The 20,619-nt window shown below is 44.8% G+C and overlaps 2 protein-coding genes across 7 annotated transcripts in view; one reads left to right on the plus strand and one right to left on the minus strand.

The window, feature by feature from the left end:
- The window catches only part of DUS4L (dihydrouridine synthase 4 like), a 45,902-nt gene that overhangs the window by 11,787 nt on the left and 13,496 nt on the right, over positions 1-20,619 (minus strand). For 2 of the 6 annotated variants that reach the window (XM_030547953.1, XM_030547317.1), the window contains 2 exons: positions 1,704-1,839; positions 1,290-1,411 (listed from right to left, as the gene is read on the minus strand). In XM_030547953.1, the coding sequence (XP_030403813.1) occupies positions 1,290-1,411; positions 1,704-1,813 (232 nt within the window). In that variant the 5' untranslated portion in view covers positions 1,814-1,839. Of the gene's footprint in view, positions 1-1,289; positions 1,412-1,703; positions 2,819-2,890; positions 2,939-20,619 lie in introns of those variants that run through there. The other 4 variants (XM_030548482.1, XM_030545820.1, XM_030548390.1 and 1 more) reach the window with 3 other exon arrangements.
- On the plus strand, positions 2,986-7,814 carry LOC115644476 (conserved oligomeric Golgi complex subunit 5-like). Its single transcript, XM_030548895.1, has 4 exons — positions 2,986-3,138; positions 4,484-4,623; positions 6,637-6,694; positions 7,599-7,814. Exons 1-4 carry the CDS (start codon positions 3,033-3,035, stop codon positions 7,661-7,663), a joined length of 369 nt encoding a protein of 122 aa, XP_030404755.1. The 5' UTR covers positions 2,986-3,032; the 3' UTR covers positions 7,664-7,814.

Raw genomic sequence — 20,619 nt, forward strand, 5'->3', positions numbered from 1 at the left:
GCTCTGACCCAGAGTGGCTGTTTGCCTCTCTGGTTTAGTAGGCTTGTCTGATATTCTAGGCAGGACTGACTCTCCATTAGACAAAACAAAGAAGAGATGTGACCTGGGGAGTCATTCCCATTTTTGTCCAGGAGCCCCCGACAGACCTCACCGAGGCCAGCCAGGAGCACCCATGACAGCAGCAGATGCTACAGTATGACTAGAAACCATCACTGCCAACTTGCAAAGCTGCAGATGGTACAGTAGGTCTAGTAACCGTCTTTGCTAACTTGCATAAGGCAAGGGGATGCTGCTGTGTAGCACTGCAGTACCGCGTCTGTCAGCAGCATCCAGGAGACATACGGTGACATGGAAAAAAGGCTGAACGGGCTCCATGGTTGCTGTGCTATGGCATCTGCCCAGGCAATCCAGGGAAAAGGGTGCAAAATGATTGTCTGCCGTTGTTTTCACAGAGGGAGGATTGACTGACAACATTTACCCATAACCACCCGCAACAAATTTTTGGCCCCATCAGGCATTGGGATCTCAACCCAGAATTCCAATGGGTGGGGGATAGCTACCCACAATGCAACACTCCAGAAGTCGACGCTAGCCTTGGTACATGGACACAAACCGCTGAATTAATGTGCTTAGTGTGGCCACGTGCACTCGACTTTATACAATCTGTTTCCTGTAAATCGGAATAATCCCATACGGTAGACATACCCATAGTCTCAGGTCTGATGCTCTTTATGTCTGCAAGGTTTAGCACCTCAGCAGCAGTGGTGCTAAAGGCTGGTCTACACTGGGCTCTTACATCAGCATAGCTACTTCTCTAGGGGTCTCAAAAATCCATACCTGGAGAGATGTAGCTATTCTGATCTGTTGACAGTGCCAGGTCTACAGAAGAATTCTTCTATCTAGCTACTATCTCTAGGCGGGGGATTACCTACGCTGATGGAAGAACCCCTCCTATCAGCATAGGTAGTGTCTACACTGATGTACTACAGCGGCGCAGTTGCAGTGCTGCATCTGTGAAGCTGTAGCGTTTCACATATCGACAAGTCCTGTGAACCCTGTGGGGATATAATCAACCTTCAGATAACAACCGGAAAACAGAAGGGATTAAAAGAATTTAAGGCCAGAAGGGACTGTCATGATCATCTAGTCTGATATCCTGCATATTGCAGGCCTTAGCACCTCACCCCTCAAATCATGATTTCAAGACTTCAAGTTACAGAGAATCTACTATCTAAGATCAATTATTGCATAAAATTCTCTGAAAAAGCAAGAATATATAAAATAAATACCTTTGCTTGTTGTGAATTCACTGTCTCTAGCTTTCACAGATTTGACAAAATCTTCAGCAATTATCATTGGTGTATAACACAAATCACAGCTGTATTTCCTGACCAAAGTTCTGAAAGCCAACCTGTGAGTAGATGGACATTTAAATTGAAATAAACCAACCCAAAACATACATTGTTTTTCGAAATAAACTATTTTAAAATTAAATTATGTAAGTGGTTTTAGTCATACAGCACCTAATATAGTGAGGTGTCTAGGTGTTACCACAGTATAAAGTTTAAACAAATAAACATGCACATTTTGAAGCATGTTTTCGAAACTGTTAAAAAAAGTAACCAGACTTATTTTTATACATAATGTATATTTACATGGAGAAACCATTGAAAGTGTATAGTTAAACATGATGTGTTACTTACTTTGAATATCGGACCATAGGGGCACATATTTTTACAAAGTGCCCAGAATGAAACAAATCTACTGGATCTTTTTGTTGACATTGTGTGGTTTCTATGGCGTCACTAATCATTTATGAGTTTCAATACTATTTAAAATCTGGAAAAAGAAAACAAATTTTTAAACAGAACTCTTACTACTTATTCCCAATTCTCATACCATACAGCAATGGATAACTGTTCAAAGTTAATTAACAAAAAAGTTAATAGAATTTACACTAACTTCACAAGGAGGATGGGGAAAGGGGGGAGGGTGATTCCACCGCCAAGGTCTGGGGCTATGTCCTGGTGAGAAGTTAGTGTCCTGCTGTCCTCAGTTTGTGGGAAGCAGTTTATGGATTAAATTACGTCTAATTTAAACATATCCTTTGTATGTGTCTTATACTTAACATTCTGCAACAGAAAGCAATACACCTACAAATATCTTTTTGTTACATTTCCGCAATGCATGACTAACACAGAAATGGGTACTTGACTCTCAGCTAAGTGAATCTCCTAGAAATACAATAGAGAATATGCTGAGATACTTGGAAAAATTCGTTTATGCTATGGAGATTGAGAAAGTGAGAGATATACTATACCACTGGTTCTCAAACTTTCGTACCGGTGACTCCTTTCACATAGCAAACCTCTGAGTGCGACCCCCTTACAAATTAAAAACACATTTTTATATATTTAACATCGTTATAAATGCCAGAGAAAAAGCAGGGTTTTGGGTGGTGGCTGCAGCTTGTGACTCTCCATGTAATAACCTCGTCGTGACCCCCTGAGGGGTCCTGATCTCCTGTTTGAGAACCCCTGTACTATACAGAGGATTTACCAATTTTAGCTCTAATTACTGTCGTGAAAAATGCAAAGCCCATGAATAGGACAGAAGAAGTACACAAGACATCCTCAGAGAGGGAAGGAAAAGACAGGGAATAGGGGAGAGACAGACAAGCGGGAAGAAGACAGAGGGGCGGGAAAAGGCGGAGCAATAAGAGGACGGGGTTGAATGGCGCAGGGAACGATGCTGAGCCAGCTATACCAGGCCTGCTCTCCCCAGCACCCAGTACTGCTCCCCACCCTCCTGCCCCCATCCCTCCCCAGGCCCAGCTCCCCTCCCTCCTTGCGCCCGCTCCCGCCCCTCGTAGCCTCGATCTCCACTTCACCCGCGCCGGGAGGCAGGCGGCACATGCCAGGCCAGCGCGACCTTTCCCCTCTGACCCTTCACCCCTCCCCCAGCACCGCCCCCGCCAACAGACACCGCGGGGGCGCGGAATTCTGGCGCTGTCGCGAGCCGGTCGCTCTTGGATGACGTGCGGGTCTCCGCGAGCTGCCAGCATGGAGGAGGCCGCGGCGGGAAGCGGCGGTGGTAGCCCTGCCCTGGGACTGGCTCTCGGGGAGCTGCTGGGGGACGGTGAGGAGGGGCTGGCGCGGGGTCCGTGGGGGAGCAGGCGGTGCGGGGTAACAGTGAAGTCGCGGGCGGCGGGGACACGAGTGGGGGATGCTGGAGCTGGGGCACCTGGGCAGCAGAGGCTCTGAGGTGAAGTGAGGGCACCGGGCAGTCGGGCTCTGCTGGGGGCGCACAGGGCGTTGGGCAGCAGAGGGGCCCTGCAGGGGACTGGCACCAGGCTAGTGGTGCGGGCTGTGTTGGGTTTGCCAGCCGGACTAGGGACCGGAGGCGGAAGAGCTGGAGGCTTCGGGGGAGTTTGCTCCGGTAGCAGGAGAACCTTGTCACACCTGTCTGCTTGCGTGGCTGTCTTGCTGCTCCTGCAGGTCCCCACTGTGTGGCCTGCTGGCTGGAAAGGGGGTAACTGTCCTTGCTGGGAGTTGTTCTAGTCCCTGTGCTTCAGGTTTATCGTGGCATCAAATGAAGTTAGTAGGAATTGTGTTGTTGTTAGTGGCCCTTATACACACGAGATCCTGCTGTATATACTGTGGGGGGCAGAAGGTGGCTGCTTCTTAATGAATGTCCTGTTAGTCCCTGTGTGCAAGGCTTGCTAGCTCTGGAATTCCAGGTTCCTAGTCTGTCCTCTGATTACATCTTCGTCTCTCTAAGAAGGGAGAACTCTGTATTTAAATTGTGCTGATGTTCGTGTCATCTTGTTATGTGGATCGATTGCATGTTGGAATTACAGTCTCCTCTTTAAAAAGCAAAATCCCCTTATAAGGGTTGTCTGCCTCCTCTTCAATTTTTATCATAATGACTAGACTAGAACTAGGAGATGTATTAAATCATTGTAATCATTGTTAATGTTTAAAGTCTCTGGTTTAGTTCTAATGTGGATCACAAATGAAATTCTTTTGGTGGTTTTAATTTAATTGCATAGAAATGAATCTGTTTACAAGATTGCAATATGATTTGATGGTGTCAGTTGCAATTGTCAGTTTTCTGTTTGCAATTCTCAGTAGTTTTACTCTGCGTAAAACTTCATCTTATTTAGCTTACAAAATTCTGAAGAGGAAATGGGAAGTATAGTTTTAGTGTAATGCATTCCTGAAAAGGTGGCTTTATCCAGTTTTAGATTTAGGCAGCAAGACATGGGCAATAAAAATGATGTGGTCGAGCATGTCTCCTTTAAATTGGCTCTTTTTGCTAATGGTTGCTCCTTAAATCAATGTCCGGTTATATTCTGGAAACCAGACCACACCTGTTAATAACATGAGGTGTAGGTCTAGTGTACCTGCAGTTCTTTATATCCTTAAATACATATGTAACTTTTGTGGTATGAAAAATAAACAGCTTAAAATATATTTTTCAGAATGTTACGCCGATTTTTTAAGAGAAGGCTTTGATGTAAAGACATATACCTCTCAATCTATTCATCAAGCTGTGACAGCTGAACAGTTAGCAAAACTTGCTCAAGGAATCAGTCAACTGGATAAAGAGCTTCACTTACAAGTAAGTACCAGGTATGTCATTTGTTTCAGGCAATCATGTACAAACACAGTTTAAAAGTTCAGTATTTCAGTCTTGCATGCTCCTAAAGTTTCCCCACATTCTCAGTAACTAGTGACTAAGGGTATGCCTACACAGCCTACAGCAGCGAGCCTCCCAGCCCAGGTCCACAGACTTGGGCTTGCACTAGTGCTCTACAGATAACTGTATATGCAGCATTTCAAGTTGCCTCCCTAGTCTTCGGAGTCTGAACTGCGATTTCAAAGCATTGTCTACAGCTGTTTTTAGAGCGCTAGCATGAGCCTGAGTCTGTGAACCTGGGCTGGGAAGCTCATTTCCACGGGCTACCTAGTCATACCTAGTGTGTGTCTTTCAAGAATGTTAACCACAGTGCTTGTTCGATGCACTTCCTCCTCTCTTCTGCTTTCTGACATTTTCACTGGGAACCAGTTTTTAAAAAGTTACCTGTTACGAACATAAGACAAATCTAAATTTACATTATTGAGTGATCAAGTAACTGATACAGTGATTTTTTGGTACTTTGAGATAGAGCTGAGCTTCTTGAAGTGGGGATCATGTGTAAAATAACTCCACGGAGGACTGTGTACTAATGGATGATATGAAATATTCAGTAATTATTGCAGTTAGCAAACAATGTAATAAATAGAAAGCTAAAATTATAAACGTAAGGGGTGTAGTTCTTTGTTTGCATAACCAGTGCCATTCCCAACACTAGTGCATCTATATCTAGGGCCCTACTAAATTCATTGTCTGTTTTGGTCAGTTTTGCAGTCAGAGGATTTTGAAAATAGTCAATTGCATGGTTTCAGATGTTTACATCTGAAATTTTACAGTGTTGTAACCGTTGGGGTCCCTACCCAAAAAGAGGTTGTGGGGGGTTGCAGGATTTGCCACTCTTACTTCTGCGCTGTTGCTGGTGGGGGCGCTGCCTTCAGAGCTGGGTAGAACCCTTGGCTGGATGTTGCCAGTCCTGACCCCCCTCCCAGATATCTAGGGGGAGGAGAGATCAGGTTACACAGTTTGTGATGTATTTTTCACGGCCATGAATTTGGTAGGGCCCTATTGATATCTGTCAGGTGTAGAATATACCTGTAAATCTGGGATTTTCCTCATAGGAATCGCATTTTCATACTATTAGTGTTTGTTAGCAGAAGTGATAGAACAGCAATATACTTTTCTCAGAGCTTCATGAAAGATCTCCCTCCTTTTGTGGAACATCCTTTGACGCCAACAGAAGAACATTCATGTAAGGAGAGCAGAGTTTCAGATCTACTGTGCATATCTAAGAGGATGATTGTCCTAAATATAGAATTAACTGGAAATACTTTACAGGGTGTGGTGACACCGTGGGCTAGTTAGAAGCTTCTCTCTTCTAGAGACTTGTGTAAACGTTTTGTTCATGTCCCGACTATATAAGAAACTTGAATTTTTCTCAATTTATCTCTTGTAAATGTTTTTCCACATCTCATATTTTGACACAACTGGCATTCTGGATTTAGAAAAATCCAGGATTTAGTTAAATATGTGAAGAAGGCAAGGACTAAGGTTAATCACTGGATGGTGGGTAAATTTAAACATTATCGGCTGTAATCTGCCTGGCTAGACCAGTTGCTGAACATCAATTCAGAAAAAAATAATTGAATAAATAAAAAGTTTGTATTACTAAAATAAAATCTTTGTGTCCTTAAAGCATAAACTATATCAGTTTGGTGCTGACTGTGAAGAGTCTCATCTGATTTAAAATTTATTATGGACACACATGAATTTTCAAGGTAGAGGGGTTTGACTGTAAAGCCACTGGGGAAAAATAGAGAGGTCCCTTATCACTCAGAGATTCTTCCTACCCTGAGAATCCCTTATCACTCAGGGATTCTTCCTACCCTGTGAATCACTTTTCTCTTCTAAGCCTACTCATGGATATATGCTTAAAGAAAATCTGAGTTTATATTTTTGGAATTAGCCTTGTAAATAATGATTGGTGGTCTAATTTTTCAGGTAGTTGCAAGACATGAAGACTTCTTGGCACAAGCAACTGGCACTGGATCTCTGGAAGGTATAATTTCATTTTATGCTGGTTAGTTTTTAGCATGATGGAGACACTGTTAATAGCTTCATAGTTAAGGTGACATCAGACTGTTGAGTAGTAACATTACTGGACAGAGGCCTTACTTTATTAACTTATGGCAGTTTTCTTTAATGTCAGCAGATGGAGCTGCAAGGAGAGTATTTTGTTAATACTTTTTTTTAACGTAATTACACTATAGAAAGATTTGTTAATGAAAGGAATGTTCTAAGCAATTTAAATAATGCAATCAAGTTTCTGTAAGTATCTTGAAGACTCACACTGTTTTAAAAATTTCATACAGTAGCCTCCAGTCTATCAACTAACACACCATACAGTGACATGTTGCCAGGAATACCAGCTTTGTGAATGGTGGAATATGCTTCTAATGTCATTTTAATCTACAAATAAAGAACAAAGTAGTTATTTTGTGGTCTTAGTTGCATCACTTCCTTTTTGTAGTAAGAGGCTGCAAAATTAAATACAGATTTTTGATTCCACTGATTGGGGTCTGGTATAATACCAGTTGCCGATCAAAAAGTCCTAATTTGGGCACTGTCATCTCTGCATGAAAAACGGGTCATTATGTGGTTTTTCAAAATAGATATAAGGTTTCAGAATCTCACTTACTTTAAGATTACATTTTGGGTCCCATTAGCTCAGGTGTTCTCAAACTGGGGTCAGGATATTACATGGGGGTCACAATCTGTCAGCCTCCACCCCAAACCCTGCTTTGCCTCCAGTATTTATAATAGTGTTTAAATATATAAAAAGGTGTATTTAGTTTAGAAGGGGGGCCACATTCAGAGGTTTCCTATATAAAAGGGGTCAGCAACACGAAAATTGGAGAACCACTGCATTAGCCCTTACAGTCTTGCTAATTTCTTCCTAACAGTCTTGCTTGGTGGCATCTGCAGATTTTATGAGTGTACTCTCCACTCCTTTATCCAAGACATGTAATGCAAATATTGAAAGGTACAAGACCCTGGACTGATCCCTGCAGGACCCCACATATATATGACCTCCCAGTTTGACAGCAAACCATTGATAGCTACTTTCTCAGTACAGCCTTTCAACCAGTTCAACTATTATAGACTTGGTTAAAGTTGATGAATGTGCTAACCAAATGCCAGGGGATGTGTGTCCCCCCTTTTCCTCTTCTGGTTTTCTAATTTTCAGCAAAATCAAAAGGGCTCTGGCCTCTGATGCCAAGAACATTCCTTGAAATTTTGGATTTAAACTGATGTGGTGTTCAAAAGTTACTGTGTTACAGCCAACCAGCCAAGCAGAGAAATGTCTCTACCAAAAAAGAAGAAAAATGAATTGTCACACTTATGTATCAAAATTGCTAAACACTTCTCCTCAGCTCAGCAGTGTCAACCCTTAAAATGCTACTGTTTTCTAAATTGCCAGGCAAATGAATGAATGCTTAGGAAGATGGTTTGTACTCCACATTCAAATGACTGAAGTGGGCAAGTTCTGATAGTCTGATTAATGGACTGATAAACATCTCCCAGTCACATTCCTCACTCAGTAGTAATTTGTGCCCAGTTGAACTTAAGTGCCCTAAAACCACACTTGGTTTTGAAGGCACTCTACTCTTATTGGAAAGTCTTAACAATAGAACTTGCTTTTAGAGACTTCGCTCTATGAGGGCAAAGTTCTTTAAACATTAATTCAGCCTTGAACCACCCCTATTCAGTATACATGGTAAGTTACCCACATTTTGAAACTCATGAAGATAAAGTACGAAGAGGATAAATGACTTGTTTGAGTCATACAGTGTGTCTGTGTCAAAACTGGCATCAGAGTTTGGGTTGCCCAACTCCAGTCCTGTGCTCTAACCCCTGGTTCATGCTGCCTTCTTTTGAATTCAATGCCTATCTTACAAACTATAAACAATAATTGCAATTGCTTCCTTCTTTATAGTACTATATGCTGCTCTCTTTAACTGCTTCACTTGAATTGTGTTAATAAAGATGGTTTTAATTTATTTCCCCCACCCCACCCCATCCCACCCCAGCGTCTCATTCAGTGAGAAACTGTGCATTAGTTCTTGCATGTCAGTATTCCCAAAGCTGCACATCCTCCTGCTCCCTGGGCACTGAATTGGTACCCACTTACGTGTCTAACCTGAGTGGTCATGTGTGGTGGGGTGCCTTAGGTATAGATTCATAGGATGTAGATATTAAGACACCAAAATGGGGCGAGATACTTGGGTAATGGGAATGGAGAGCAAATTCTGATTTAACATTTTTTAAAGGCACAAACCTTAAATTCCCAAAGTTAACGTTTTACTTTTTTTTTTAACACTTCATCTCTTCCCCCCCAATGAAATAAAACTTTTATCAGTCAATCCACTTGAAATTTAAGTTTGCTCCTCCATCTACATAGAGATCTTTTTTAAAAAAAAAGATGGGGCTTTTTGGTCTTTGTCGGAGTTGGGATTATACAGCATATTTGAGGGATGCTAGTAAAGTACTTCAGTTTTAAACAGTTAAAAAAAATCTTTGTCAGTCTGGAAAGTGGCTTGGACTAGGGACTTCAGATTTGTTTAATTTTAATTGGCCTTAATGAGAACTGATGCTTGTGGTTATTCTTAATTATTCAATCTAGATTTCATTATAGAATTAAAATCTTTTAACAATATAATTTCTCTCCATGAATTGCATAGCTGCTTTAGATCACATGAAGAAAGCCTAGCCTGAAAGATACCCTGGGGATATCCTAATAAGCTCTGGTATAGGTGAAAGGCACTATAGCAGGCCTGCACAACATGCAGCTCGCAGAGGCTCAGTGTGCGGCCCCCAGCGGGATTCAAAAGGCTCTGGGCTGCCCGCAGCGGCAAGGAGCTCAGACCTCTTTAAATCTCAGCCGCGGCTGGGATTCATAGGGCTCTGGGCTGCCCGCAGCGGCAAGGAACTCAGACCTCTTTAAATCTCAGCCGCGGCTGGGATTCATAGGGCTCTAGGCTGCTCGCAGCGGTGGGGAGCCCAGAGCCATTTAAATCTCAGCCGCGGCCAGGATTCAAAAGGCTCTGCGCTGCCCACAGTGGCAGGGAGCCCAGAGACCTTTAAATCCCAGCCGTGGGAGGGATTCAAAGGGCTCTGGACTGCTCGCAGTGGCAGGGAGCCCAGAACTCTTCAAATCTCAGCCGTGGCTGGGATTCAAAAGGCTCTGGGCTGCCCGCAGCGGTGGGGAGCCCAGAGCCATTTAATTCTCATCCGCGGCTGGGATTCATAGGGCTCTGGGCTGCCTGCAGCGGCTGGGAGCCCAGAGCCCTTTAAATCTCAGCCGCGGCCAGGATTCAAAAGGCTCTGCGCTGCCCACAGCCGCGGGGAGCCCAGAGTCCTTTAAATCCCAGCTGCTGCCGGGATTCAAAGGGCTCTGGGCTGCTCGCAGTGGTGGGGAGCCCAGAGCTCTTTAAATCTCAGCCATGGCCCGGATTCAAAAGGCTCTGAGCTGCCCGCAGTGAGGGGGAGCTCAGAGCTCTTTAAATTTCAGACGCGGCAGGGATTCAAAAGAGCCACGGGGAGTCCAGAGCCCTTTAAATCCCAGCTGCAGCCGTGATTCAAAAGGCTCTGAGCTTTTTAAATCTCAGCGGGATTCAAAGGGCTCTGGGCTGCCCGCAGCCGCAGAGAGCCCAGAGCCCTTTAAATCTCAGCTGCTAGGGCCGGCTTTAGGCCAATTCAACCAATTCCCCTGAATCAGCCCGCCCCTAAGAGGGCCACATGCCCAAGCCCCAGTATGGTGTACCGGAAAAAGCCAGTGCGCTGTAGCGGGGTGGCCCAGCTTCCCCAGGGGGCAATTTAAAAGGCCTGTGGCTCCCAGGCCCTTTAAATTGCCACCAGAGCACCACTGCTGGAGCCCTGGGGTAGGGTTGTGGGGCTCGGGGGGCTATTTAAAAAGTCCAGGGTTCCTGTCGCTTCTACTGCCCTGGCCCTTCAAATAGCCGCTGGTGCCCCACCACTTCCCCAGGGTTCCCGTGGCTATTTAAAGGGCTGGAGCGGTAGAAGAAGGGGAGCCCCGGGCCCTTTAAATACCCCCAGAGCCCCGGGGTAGTGGGGTCTCTGGGGGCTATTTAAAGGGCTGGGGATCCAGCTGCCTCTGCCGCCCCGGTCCTTAAATAGTCGCTGAAGCCACACCGCTTCCCCAGGGCTCCCTCGGCTATTTACAGGGCTGGGGCGGTAGAAGCAGGGGAGCCGCAGGCTCTTTAAATAGCCCCCAGAGCCCTGGGGTAGCGGGGGGGGGGTGTCTCCAGATGCCTTTGCTGCCCTAGTCCTTTAAATAGCCCCTGGAGCCCCACCACTTCCCCAGGGCTCCTGCAGCTATTTACAGGACTGGGGCAGTGGAAGCAGGGGAGCCCCAGGCCCTTTAAATAGCTCCTGAGCCACGGGCTGCTACTGCTACCCTGGTGGGGGAGGCAGGAGGAGGGGACACTCACCATACAGGATGCGCTGTAACCCCTGTACCTTCACCAGTTGCCCGCAGCCAACCCCTGCCGCACCTCCTGCCCTGCCTACACCAATTCCTGTCTGCAGCCAGCCCTGCACCCACTGCCCACAGCCAGCCTGTCTCCAGCCAGCCACTCACCCCCTGCCTTGCCTTCAGCCCTGCACCAACCCGTCTCCAGCCAGCCCTGCACCCCCTTCCCTGTCTCCAGCCAACCCCTGCCGCACCCCACTGCCTGAATCCAGCCAGTCCTGCACTCCTTTGTCTCCAGCCCTGCCAACTCATGCCGCACCCCCCCTGTGGCCCTGCCTGAAGCCAGCCAGCCCATCTCACACGCCGTCTCCAGCCTGCCTCACACCCTTTGCCCAGCCTGCAGCCAGACCCTACCTCCAGCCATCTCCCCCCCCACCTCCAGGCAGCCCCATGTCCACTGGTGCCCTGTAGTTCTCAGGAAAGTAACCCTGCACACCTGCTTCAATGAGGTGGGCAGGGAGCAGCTGGGACCCACACGTGCACCCTAGCACACGCTCAGGGAGTGGCGGATCTCATTTCTAGTTCAGACACATCTTTTTAAAAAAGAACTTTAGGTAGGGTTAACATACATCTGTACTTTCCCGGACATGTCAGGCTTTTTGAATCTTAAATCGCCATCCAGGAGGAAAATATGCACATATGGTAACCCTATTGGTACAAAAAATACATACTGTGGCAGAACTTTTTATAGGGAACCGGTTGCTAAGAAATGAAAGGCTTTTTTTTTTACTTTTTTTTTTCTTTCAGTCATCCCTGCCGGGGCCCCGCCAAAAATGTTCGAATTGGGCCCCGCACTTCCTAAAGCAGGCCCTGCCAGCTGCGGACGGGATTCAAAGGCTCTGGGCTCCCCACAGCTGTGGGGAGCCCAGAGCCCTTTAAATCTCAGCCGTGGCTGGGATTCAAAGGGTTCAGGGCTCCCTGCAGAGATTCCCAGCCGCAGCTGAGATTTAAAGGGATCAGGGCTCCCCGCCCCCACAGGCAGCCCAGAGCCCTTTGAATCCCGGCAGCCGCTCCAGCGGATGCGCTGGGGCTGGGATTTAAAGGGCTTGGGCTCCCCTCAGCACCAGGAACTCTGGGCCCTTTAAATCCCTGTCCCAGCCCCACAGAGCTCTGGGTTCCAGCAACCGCCGGAGCCCCGGGCCCTTTAATTTGACCCCGAGGGCTCCCAGCCAGCTCTTCAGCTGGGAGCCCCTGGTTGATTTAAAATCAAGTATCACCTCCCCACCCCCAACCTTCCTTTTTGGCCCACAGCTGTTTTGGTGGGGCAGCGCTGGGAAAGGAGGGTTTGTTTCTGCAGGGCTGGGCGGTGCTGGGGCGGAGTGTTTCCGCTGGGCTGGGTCGGGGGTGTTTCCGCGGGGCCAGGGGGTTTCGGCCCTCAGCTGTTTTCTTTGGAGTAATGTGGCCCTCGCCGCTTTACGAGTTGTGCAGGCCTGCACTATAGACTAGTGGACTCAGCAGAGGGCTAAAAGCCAGAAGCTTCTAAATTCTATTCTCAGCTCTTCTACTCTGTATAACCTTAACAATTAAGCCTTGTGGTTTTTGTCCACTGATCTTGCAGACTGTGCAAAAATTAGTTATGCCTAATGGTCTCCCTGTAAGGTAGGGAAGTAACTCATTGTTCACAAAAGTTGAATGATTTGTCCAAGGTGTTACAGCAAGTCTATATCAGAGTAGAATCTTGACTGTCATTCCCTATACTCTAGTCTGGATCACATCCATGGAAATTCATTTTGGCAAGACTGTGAACCTCTCCATGTCTCTGTTTTTAATTTTTGTTTGTTTTTCCCTACACTTTTCTTTGTATCCTAGCTCTGCTACTTTCCGGAGCACAAGGATGATAAAACCTAGGAAACAATGTGCAGCTTGGCAAGTGGTATGGTTTGATGGGGTGGCCTGGATTGAGCTAGTGGGGGGAGAGAAATTTTAGCCATGCAAAAACTGAAAGGCTTAATGTGGCCACCTCACATCTTCCAAGCAAATACACTAACATAACACAGGTCTTTTTTTTCCTATTGCCACAAAACTGTAAATTCCCGAATAAAAACAGGTAAGGTGGAGTTAGGGTTGCAAATACCTTTTTTAAGAAGAAAACTTTAATAGACTAATGTTGTTTAAAAGGTGAGAGCCAGGAATTCAAAGGTAAAGTTACACTAAAAACAAATAACAAATACTAGAAAGTTTAGAAATATAAAGTTACAGTTCCACAAAACAGCCTTAACTCTGCCCTTCATCAAAAATGATGACATGCTCTGCACACCATTTATCTTCCACATTTACAGTATTCAGAGAGTAAAAAACATTTAATTTAAGTTGCTACTTAACATGAAACATGGATGGCTATCAAAGAAAATCAGCATGTGTGTATGGGGGAATCTGACAGTCTGAGATTATGGCAATATTCAAATATCCTCACAGCCTGCAGGCTCTTTTAAATGCATAAGAGTGAAATATCTCCTTACTCATTCAAAAAGCCAACCTTAACTATCCCCCTTTTCTCTCTCCTGTAGAACAGAAGTCTCTTAAAAACCATTTACCCTTTCTACATCCCGTGCATTTCTGGTATGGGCCACAAACTAATCTGGCACAGAGAGCATCCACCGATTCCTTAGCCCAGTCTGACCAGAGGTCTTGACATCTCTTGTATTATACTCCATGCATGGAATATATATATATTTTCCCATGTCTTCCATCCCAATTTCCTACTATTGTAAGGAGACCACTTAATATTAGTAATGGTATTGTGGGATCATTTTAATTGCTATTGCACTGTCCTGCTACCATTCTTCCTGCAGAAGCCAGAAGGCCTAGCCTTTTTTACCAACTTTCCACTATACATTCCATAGTCATCATCCTCATGTGAGTTGGGAATCACATGTCCTCTATTCTGTATATTAAATGGGGAAAAAACCTTTGTTAATGCAGAATTAAGATTGTCCAGTGATCACTTGTGCCCTTTCAGAAGTTTGAATTTTGCTGAACTCTGGAAACCAGGAAATTCAGAGTAAATGCCCACACAACTTTAAATCTCTTTTCCCAGAACGGGCATTGGCCACTGGGAATGATCTGCATGCACTTCAGCGGCATTCACTGTGATCGGTGTAGGTGTAGTAAATGGTGGAGGAATCAGTTGGAGCAGTTTGTGGGGAGCTGTGATTGTGATAAGAGGAGATCTGAGTCCTTGCATGTGTATCAAAGGACAGGTGCATGTGTACCTTGAGGTTCTGGTCTGCATCATTTCAGTACAGAATTCTGTAGGCTGTGTCAGTGACAGAGCACTGGGGTCTTCTGGCCATGGGTATTGGAAGTGGTGAGGTGGGATATGAGAGCAGTCTTGACTTTAATGATGGATAGGGAAAGTAAAGATTTAGGTGGCACCCTATGTGCAACCATGATGGGGTTGTAAATTTTTTTTTTCCAAGCATGGTTTTCAGTGTCTGAGCATAAGGTAGAGCTGGAAAGTGTGTTATGGGCATATTGGAGTATCACTCTAAGAGGAGAGAGTTAAGATTACATGAACATATACCTTAATTGTGTATTTTCTGGTTCAAAAGCATGAGTTTTGCTGAATTCTGAAGGGGCACAGGCTCTCACTACTTAACTCTGCGTTAACAAATCTTTTGCAATTTAATTTCCTCCTTTTTTATTTTTTTTAAGCAGAAAGAGAAATGATTGTTGGTAGCAATTAATGGTCCTTTAGGCAGTTATTGTTCTCACCTAGATTTATAGCTCATGTGCTACTGAAACTAGGTAATAATCAGAAGACCTAGCTTTTATATAGTGCTTTTCATCAATAGATTTCAAGAACTCTACATAATTATCCCAATTTTACAGTTGGGAAAACTGAGGCACAGAGGGTGATATGACTTGCCCAGGGTCACCCACCAGACTGGTAGCAGAACTAGTCTGTGGTCTTTCCACTAGGAGACAGAGTTAAAAAATTTAAAAAAAAATGGAGATATACCTATTTCATAGAGCTGGAAGGGTCCTTGAAAGGTTATCAAGTCCAGTCCCCTGCCTTCATTAGCAGGACCTAGTACTGTCTCTGAGAGTTTGTTTATTTGTTTTTTGCCCCAGATCCCTAAATGGCCCCCTCAAGGATTGAACTCTCAACTCTGGGTTTAGCAGGCTAATGCTCAAACCACTGAGCAGTGTGATTTCTTAAGTGCTCTGTCCCCTTCCTTCCACCTTTCTACATTTTGTTACAGTAGAATGGGGTAATTGTTGTCCTTTTGAAATGTTTTCATTGGGTAGTTGCTAACGTGGCCAGTGAGACAAATCTCATCCATGGTTTGTCCTAAAATCTTGACAGTTTTATTACATGGTTGTTAAAGTAACTCTAACCATATGAGAGAGACACATATACCAGTCTTTTTTCTCCACCTCCTTCACCACTATTCTTTGCAGCATGTACCCCCACCGCCACCATTCCCCGGCCCCTCTCTCCTTCCCATCCTGTTAAGCCATTAGATGGCACTGTAGAAGCCATTAACATGTAAGAAGCTGCTCCTTGCTGTCTCCTGCCCTATTCTCCTATATACACACATCACAGACAGCAGGTTAGTGGAAGGTCACATGTTACCTTGGTTATATTGCCTGAGATGCAAACTTAACACCATCAGTTTGGGCTTGAACAGGGGACTGGGAGTGGCTGGCTCACTACAAAGCAATTTTCCCTCTCTTGGTATTGACACCTCCTCATCAATTCCTGGGAGTGGACTACATCCACCCTGACTAAATTGGCCTTCAACATTGGTTTGCCACTTGTAAGGAAACTCCCTTCTCTGCATGTCCCAATATATATTTATGCTTGTAGCTGTAATTTTCACTCCATGCATCAGAAGAAGTGGGTTTTTTACCCACGAAAGCTTTTGCCCAAGTAAATCTGTTAGTCTTTTAGGTGATACCGGACTCCTCCTTGTTTTTGTGGATACAGACTAACACAGCTACCCCTCTGATACTAAGAGAACGTATGGCTATCCGATCTGATGATGTCATGGCATTAGGTATGTTCTCAAATTGGCTGTATAGGAGCAAAATTGTGAACAGATGTCAACATGAGAATTTGCAGGCTCCCAATAAGGAGCTGGCATGCTGCTTGTTCCTTTTCTGATCATTTTTTCACCTCTGCCTTCTTCAAAGTGTTTACAACCTTTATTGACAGTTGCTCTCTGTTCAGACCTGTCTGTGGCTGTATCTTTAAAGTTATCAATATTTATGTTGCATGAGGTGAGATTCTGCTTATGGGTGTTTTTGAAGTGCTTTTGTTGACCACACCTGCATTTTTTTGAGTGTCAGCTTGCATAAAAAACTTGTTTAAGGAGTCTGATTGTCCATTCTGATTCCATGTCTCAAAACGATTGTTTGAGGTCATGTCAACTGCTCCATTCCTGCTCATCACCCCAGTCTCAGCAGTGTGTTATTGGTGTATGCTCTGAGCATGCCTGTTCCAAGTTCCCCACCTAATGGGATTGGGCTTCCCCAGACCTTGGCTCACATGGGGTGAAGGATCACACTCCTTTAGATGAGCAGTGGGTCTCCCAGAATTTGGCATCCTTGGTCAGGGAGCAGGGCTCAGACATATCTAGGTGGCAGGGAACCTCAGCTCATATGGAGGGGGTAGGGAGAAGGGTCAGACTCCCCCCAGGTAGAGAAGCCCCCTCCAGAACCTGGCTTACATAAAGGGGGACATGGAAATGTGGGGTCACATCCCTGTTAATGCACTGGGGCCCCCCCAAATAGTGATGTACAGACACACACGGGAGGGGAACGTTGGACAGACACATGTCCTTGCCCTGTTCTCCATGTGATCCTTCCCCTCTCCCCGCAACCTCTCCTCTTATTCCCATCTACTCTTCCAGCCCTTACTACCCTCCTTCCCAGCAAGCATTTGCTTTTGTCGTTTATTTTCTAAAATTACAACAACCAATTGTTTCAGTGCTTTCTGGATACAGTATTCTGCCATGCTCAGATTAAGTTTCCCTCAAAATAAAAATCCCCCTTTGTTAGAGGCAGATTGAAGCATTATGCCTATTATTTAACTTCTACCCTGGATTTGGATTTGAACTTTCAGTGCTTGAACTTGATGACTGTCATGTACCCTCAGAACCTCCCATCTTCTATGATATAGAGGTAGTTTTCCAAATAGTTAGCCTCTCTGCACATGCTCAGTGTAATCTGTTAGACATCAAAACCTTAGTTTGCCTAACTGAGAATATCAGCATGGATGGCTACTGAGGAACAAAATGGTGGGAAATGCCAATGATCTTGGAGAACCTGGTTACTTTAGGGTGACCAGATGTCTCGATTTTATAGGGACAGTCCCAATTTTTGGGTCTTTTTCTTATATAGGTTCTTATTGCACCCTACTTCGTCCTGATTTTTCACATTTGCTGTCTGGTCATCCTTCTGACCTTGAAGGAAAACACTGGTGTACTCTAAATTGAGCAAGAGGTGAGATAGCAAAAACTGGTGATATGACCAAGAGGAAGCTGGAGGAATGACCCTAAATGCGACTGTAGAGAATCTAGGCAAACACTTGAACACAGCCTGATGAAGTGCGCCCCCTTCTGTCCCTCCGTTAACATCATGTACTCCTGAGCAGCTAGTCAAGATAAGTGACAACAATATGTCTTGGCTGTGGCTTTGGAGCGACAAGTGATGATGATGATGAAGAACTAAAGAAGAAACTCTTTTTTCAATACTATTTAGTTTGATTTCCTCCAAAGGGTTGGTGAGTGCCATGCGCTCTATTGGGGTAACCACTGAGCATTTCAGACCCTCGTACGATGATCCGAGCCCTGGTTTGATCTCTGTCTGTGAGCAAAAAAAGTCAGAATGTGCAATATTTCAGAAAAGCTGTTTTTGGTAGGGTCTGCATCTTGGGGGTCCCAAATTTGAATTACTGACAGTATCCTTTGCCCCCTCAAGGCACACATTTCAAGGCAATCCGATTAACTATATGGATTTTAGACCACTTAGAACAGTTGAGCTTGAAACAGAAAGCTGATCTTAACTCTAGCAGAACTGTTGCTCTACTGTAATAAATGTTACAGGTCTTTTACCATCCCAGTCATCAAATCAGTTTAGAACTTCTCAATTTATGAAAGAGAGAAGAGTTGACATGTTTATACAATGTACGAGGATTCATTTGTAAACAAAGACTAAAAAAGTGTGAAGATTTTAGTATTTGTGAACAGTAAGAGTATCCCTGTGAGATGGAGGGTGGCTGGCAGATTTAAGTTGTTTGTTGAAATGTATAATTGTATTTAGCGTTTATAGAGTTAAATAGTTTGAATTGGGAGTACTTGAATATTTCTCTACATCCTTGTCAGTTCACTCTGATAGTGTTGTGGGGTTTTTTTTGTACTGCAATGTAAAGATAAATGTTAAGTAAAAACCTTAAGTTGACAGTTTCTGTCTGAACTTCTTCTTTTTGCTTTGGTTTTAAAATAATAATAATTAATAATAAAAACTATTGGGCTAATAAGGTGCTACAGAGCTGTGGTTTTTGTGTAACTTGTGAGCTCAGTAGGAGAACTAGGAATTCATGAACATCCCTATCTCTGCCACCATATTGGAGGAACTGCGAGGGACCAGCATCATCTTTCTTAATCGATTCTGCAGAGTTTTGGTCCTGGTTTCTCTTTACCTTGCAATACACTGAATTATACAAGTGCTGAAGAATGCTTGGCTTCTGCCAGTTTACACTGGTCTATGGTGGAAGTTTTTATACTGTACAATCTAGCTTGGGGTGAGCAAAGTACGGCCCGCAGGCTGGATCTGGCCTGCCAGCCATTTTAATCCAGCCCTTGAGCTCCTGGGGAACAGAGTCTGGGGTTTGCCATGCTCCAACACTCCAGTTGGCGAGCAAGGTCGGGGGCCATTCCATGCAGCTCCCGGAAGCAGCAGCATGGCCCCCTTCTGGCTCCTACACATAGGACAGGTAGGGGACTCTGCTCTGCACACTTCCCCCGCCTCAAGCGCTGCCCTGGCAGCTCCCATTGGCCAGGAACTGCAGCCAATGGGAGCTGCAGGGGGGGTGCCTGTGGACAGGGCAGTGCGCGGAGCCGCCTAGCTACGCCTCCATGTAGTAACTGAAGAAGGGACACGCCAATGCTTCCAGGGGCTGCTTGAGGTAAGTGTTGCCCAGAGCCTGCACCCCTGAATTTCTCCCTGTGCACCAACCCCTGCTGCAGCCCTGATCCCCCTCCCATCCTCCAAACCCCTCGATTCCAGCCCGGAGTACCGTCCTGCATCCCAAACCTCTCATCCCCAGCCCCACCCCAGAGCCCTCTACTGCACCTTGAACTCATTTCTGGCCCCACCCTGGAGCCTGCAGCCCCAACTGGAACCCTCACCCCCTCCTGCAACCCAACCCCAATGTTATGAGCATTCATGGCCCGCCATACAATTTCTATTCCCAGATGTGGCCCTCAGACCAAAAAGTTTACCCACCTCTGCTTTTTATCCTGACACTAAAAATAGTTTTTAAAAAAAACCTGAGGATTCATGTTGTCCTGCTGCTAAATGATTCTATAATCTTTTGTTCTGAAGAGGGTATAAACTACACATCAGCAAACAGGATTTTTTTATTTGCCCTCCTAAAAGAAACAGGTAAAATGGCTATCTAACATGTTAAGAAAAATGTATCCCCATGTGGACTTTTTCTGATAATTTCTCTAGCCAACTTAAAAGGAGCTTACAGTGGTATTGTTGACGTATTCTTAACTAAAGCAGCCTGAACGTGGGCATTTATGTTTCAGTTTCTTTTGTTCTTGTTTGATTGGCTTCTCTGAATTAATGATTTTTGCAAGTTGTCTGTAGTCTTGCCAATGCCAAGTGAGTTCTGCCTTTGTACGTGTCTTGTCTCTTACAATTGCTCAAACATGCATATTGGTTACATGGGAAAGCTGTATGCTAAGCATGACAAGTTCAAAAACCCAGACTCCCACAGTTGTGTTATCTGAATAGCTGTACTGGACATCAAACTGTGTTCTTGGAGTGCAACAGACTATAAATGCTGATTTTGTTCAGAACTGAAAATATGTTGAGTCACGGTGCCATGGATATGACTTCTTTCTTTGTCATTTGAAGCTGTTATTACTTTAAAGCATCAATAAACTTATTTTCCCCTTTATAGTTTCATGTCTAAAGGATTTATAATTTGATTTTCAGCAAGGTTCAGTTGGAGATATCCTTACTCACATTGAATAGCACCATATTCTATATAGATTCTTGTACCGCACTTACCACCATAGTATCAGAGCACCTTCCAGCAGTGTATTAAGCAATATGACTACACTTCTGTCACGTGTTATTTGTGCTCTCATCCTCTCCCTAGGGGGAAGAAACATATGCAGTGGACTGTCTTGTTCTGGAAGGTGTTTTTAAAAGGTTGCTATGTATTAGAGAAGGCAAGGTCAAAGAAATCA

Source organism: Gopherus evgoodei, chromosome 1 (assembly GCF_007399415.2).
Source record: "Gopherus evgoodei ecotype Sinaloan lineage chromosome 1, rGopEvg1_v1.p, whole genome shotgun sequence".
NCBI lineage: Eukaryota > Metazoa > Chordata > Testudines > Testudinidae > Gopherus > Gopherus evgoodei.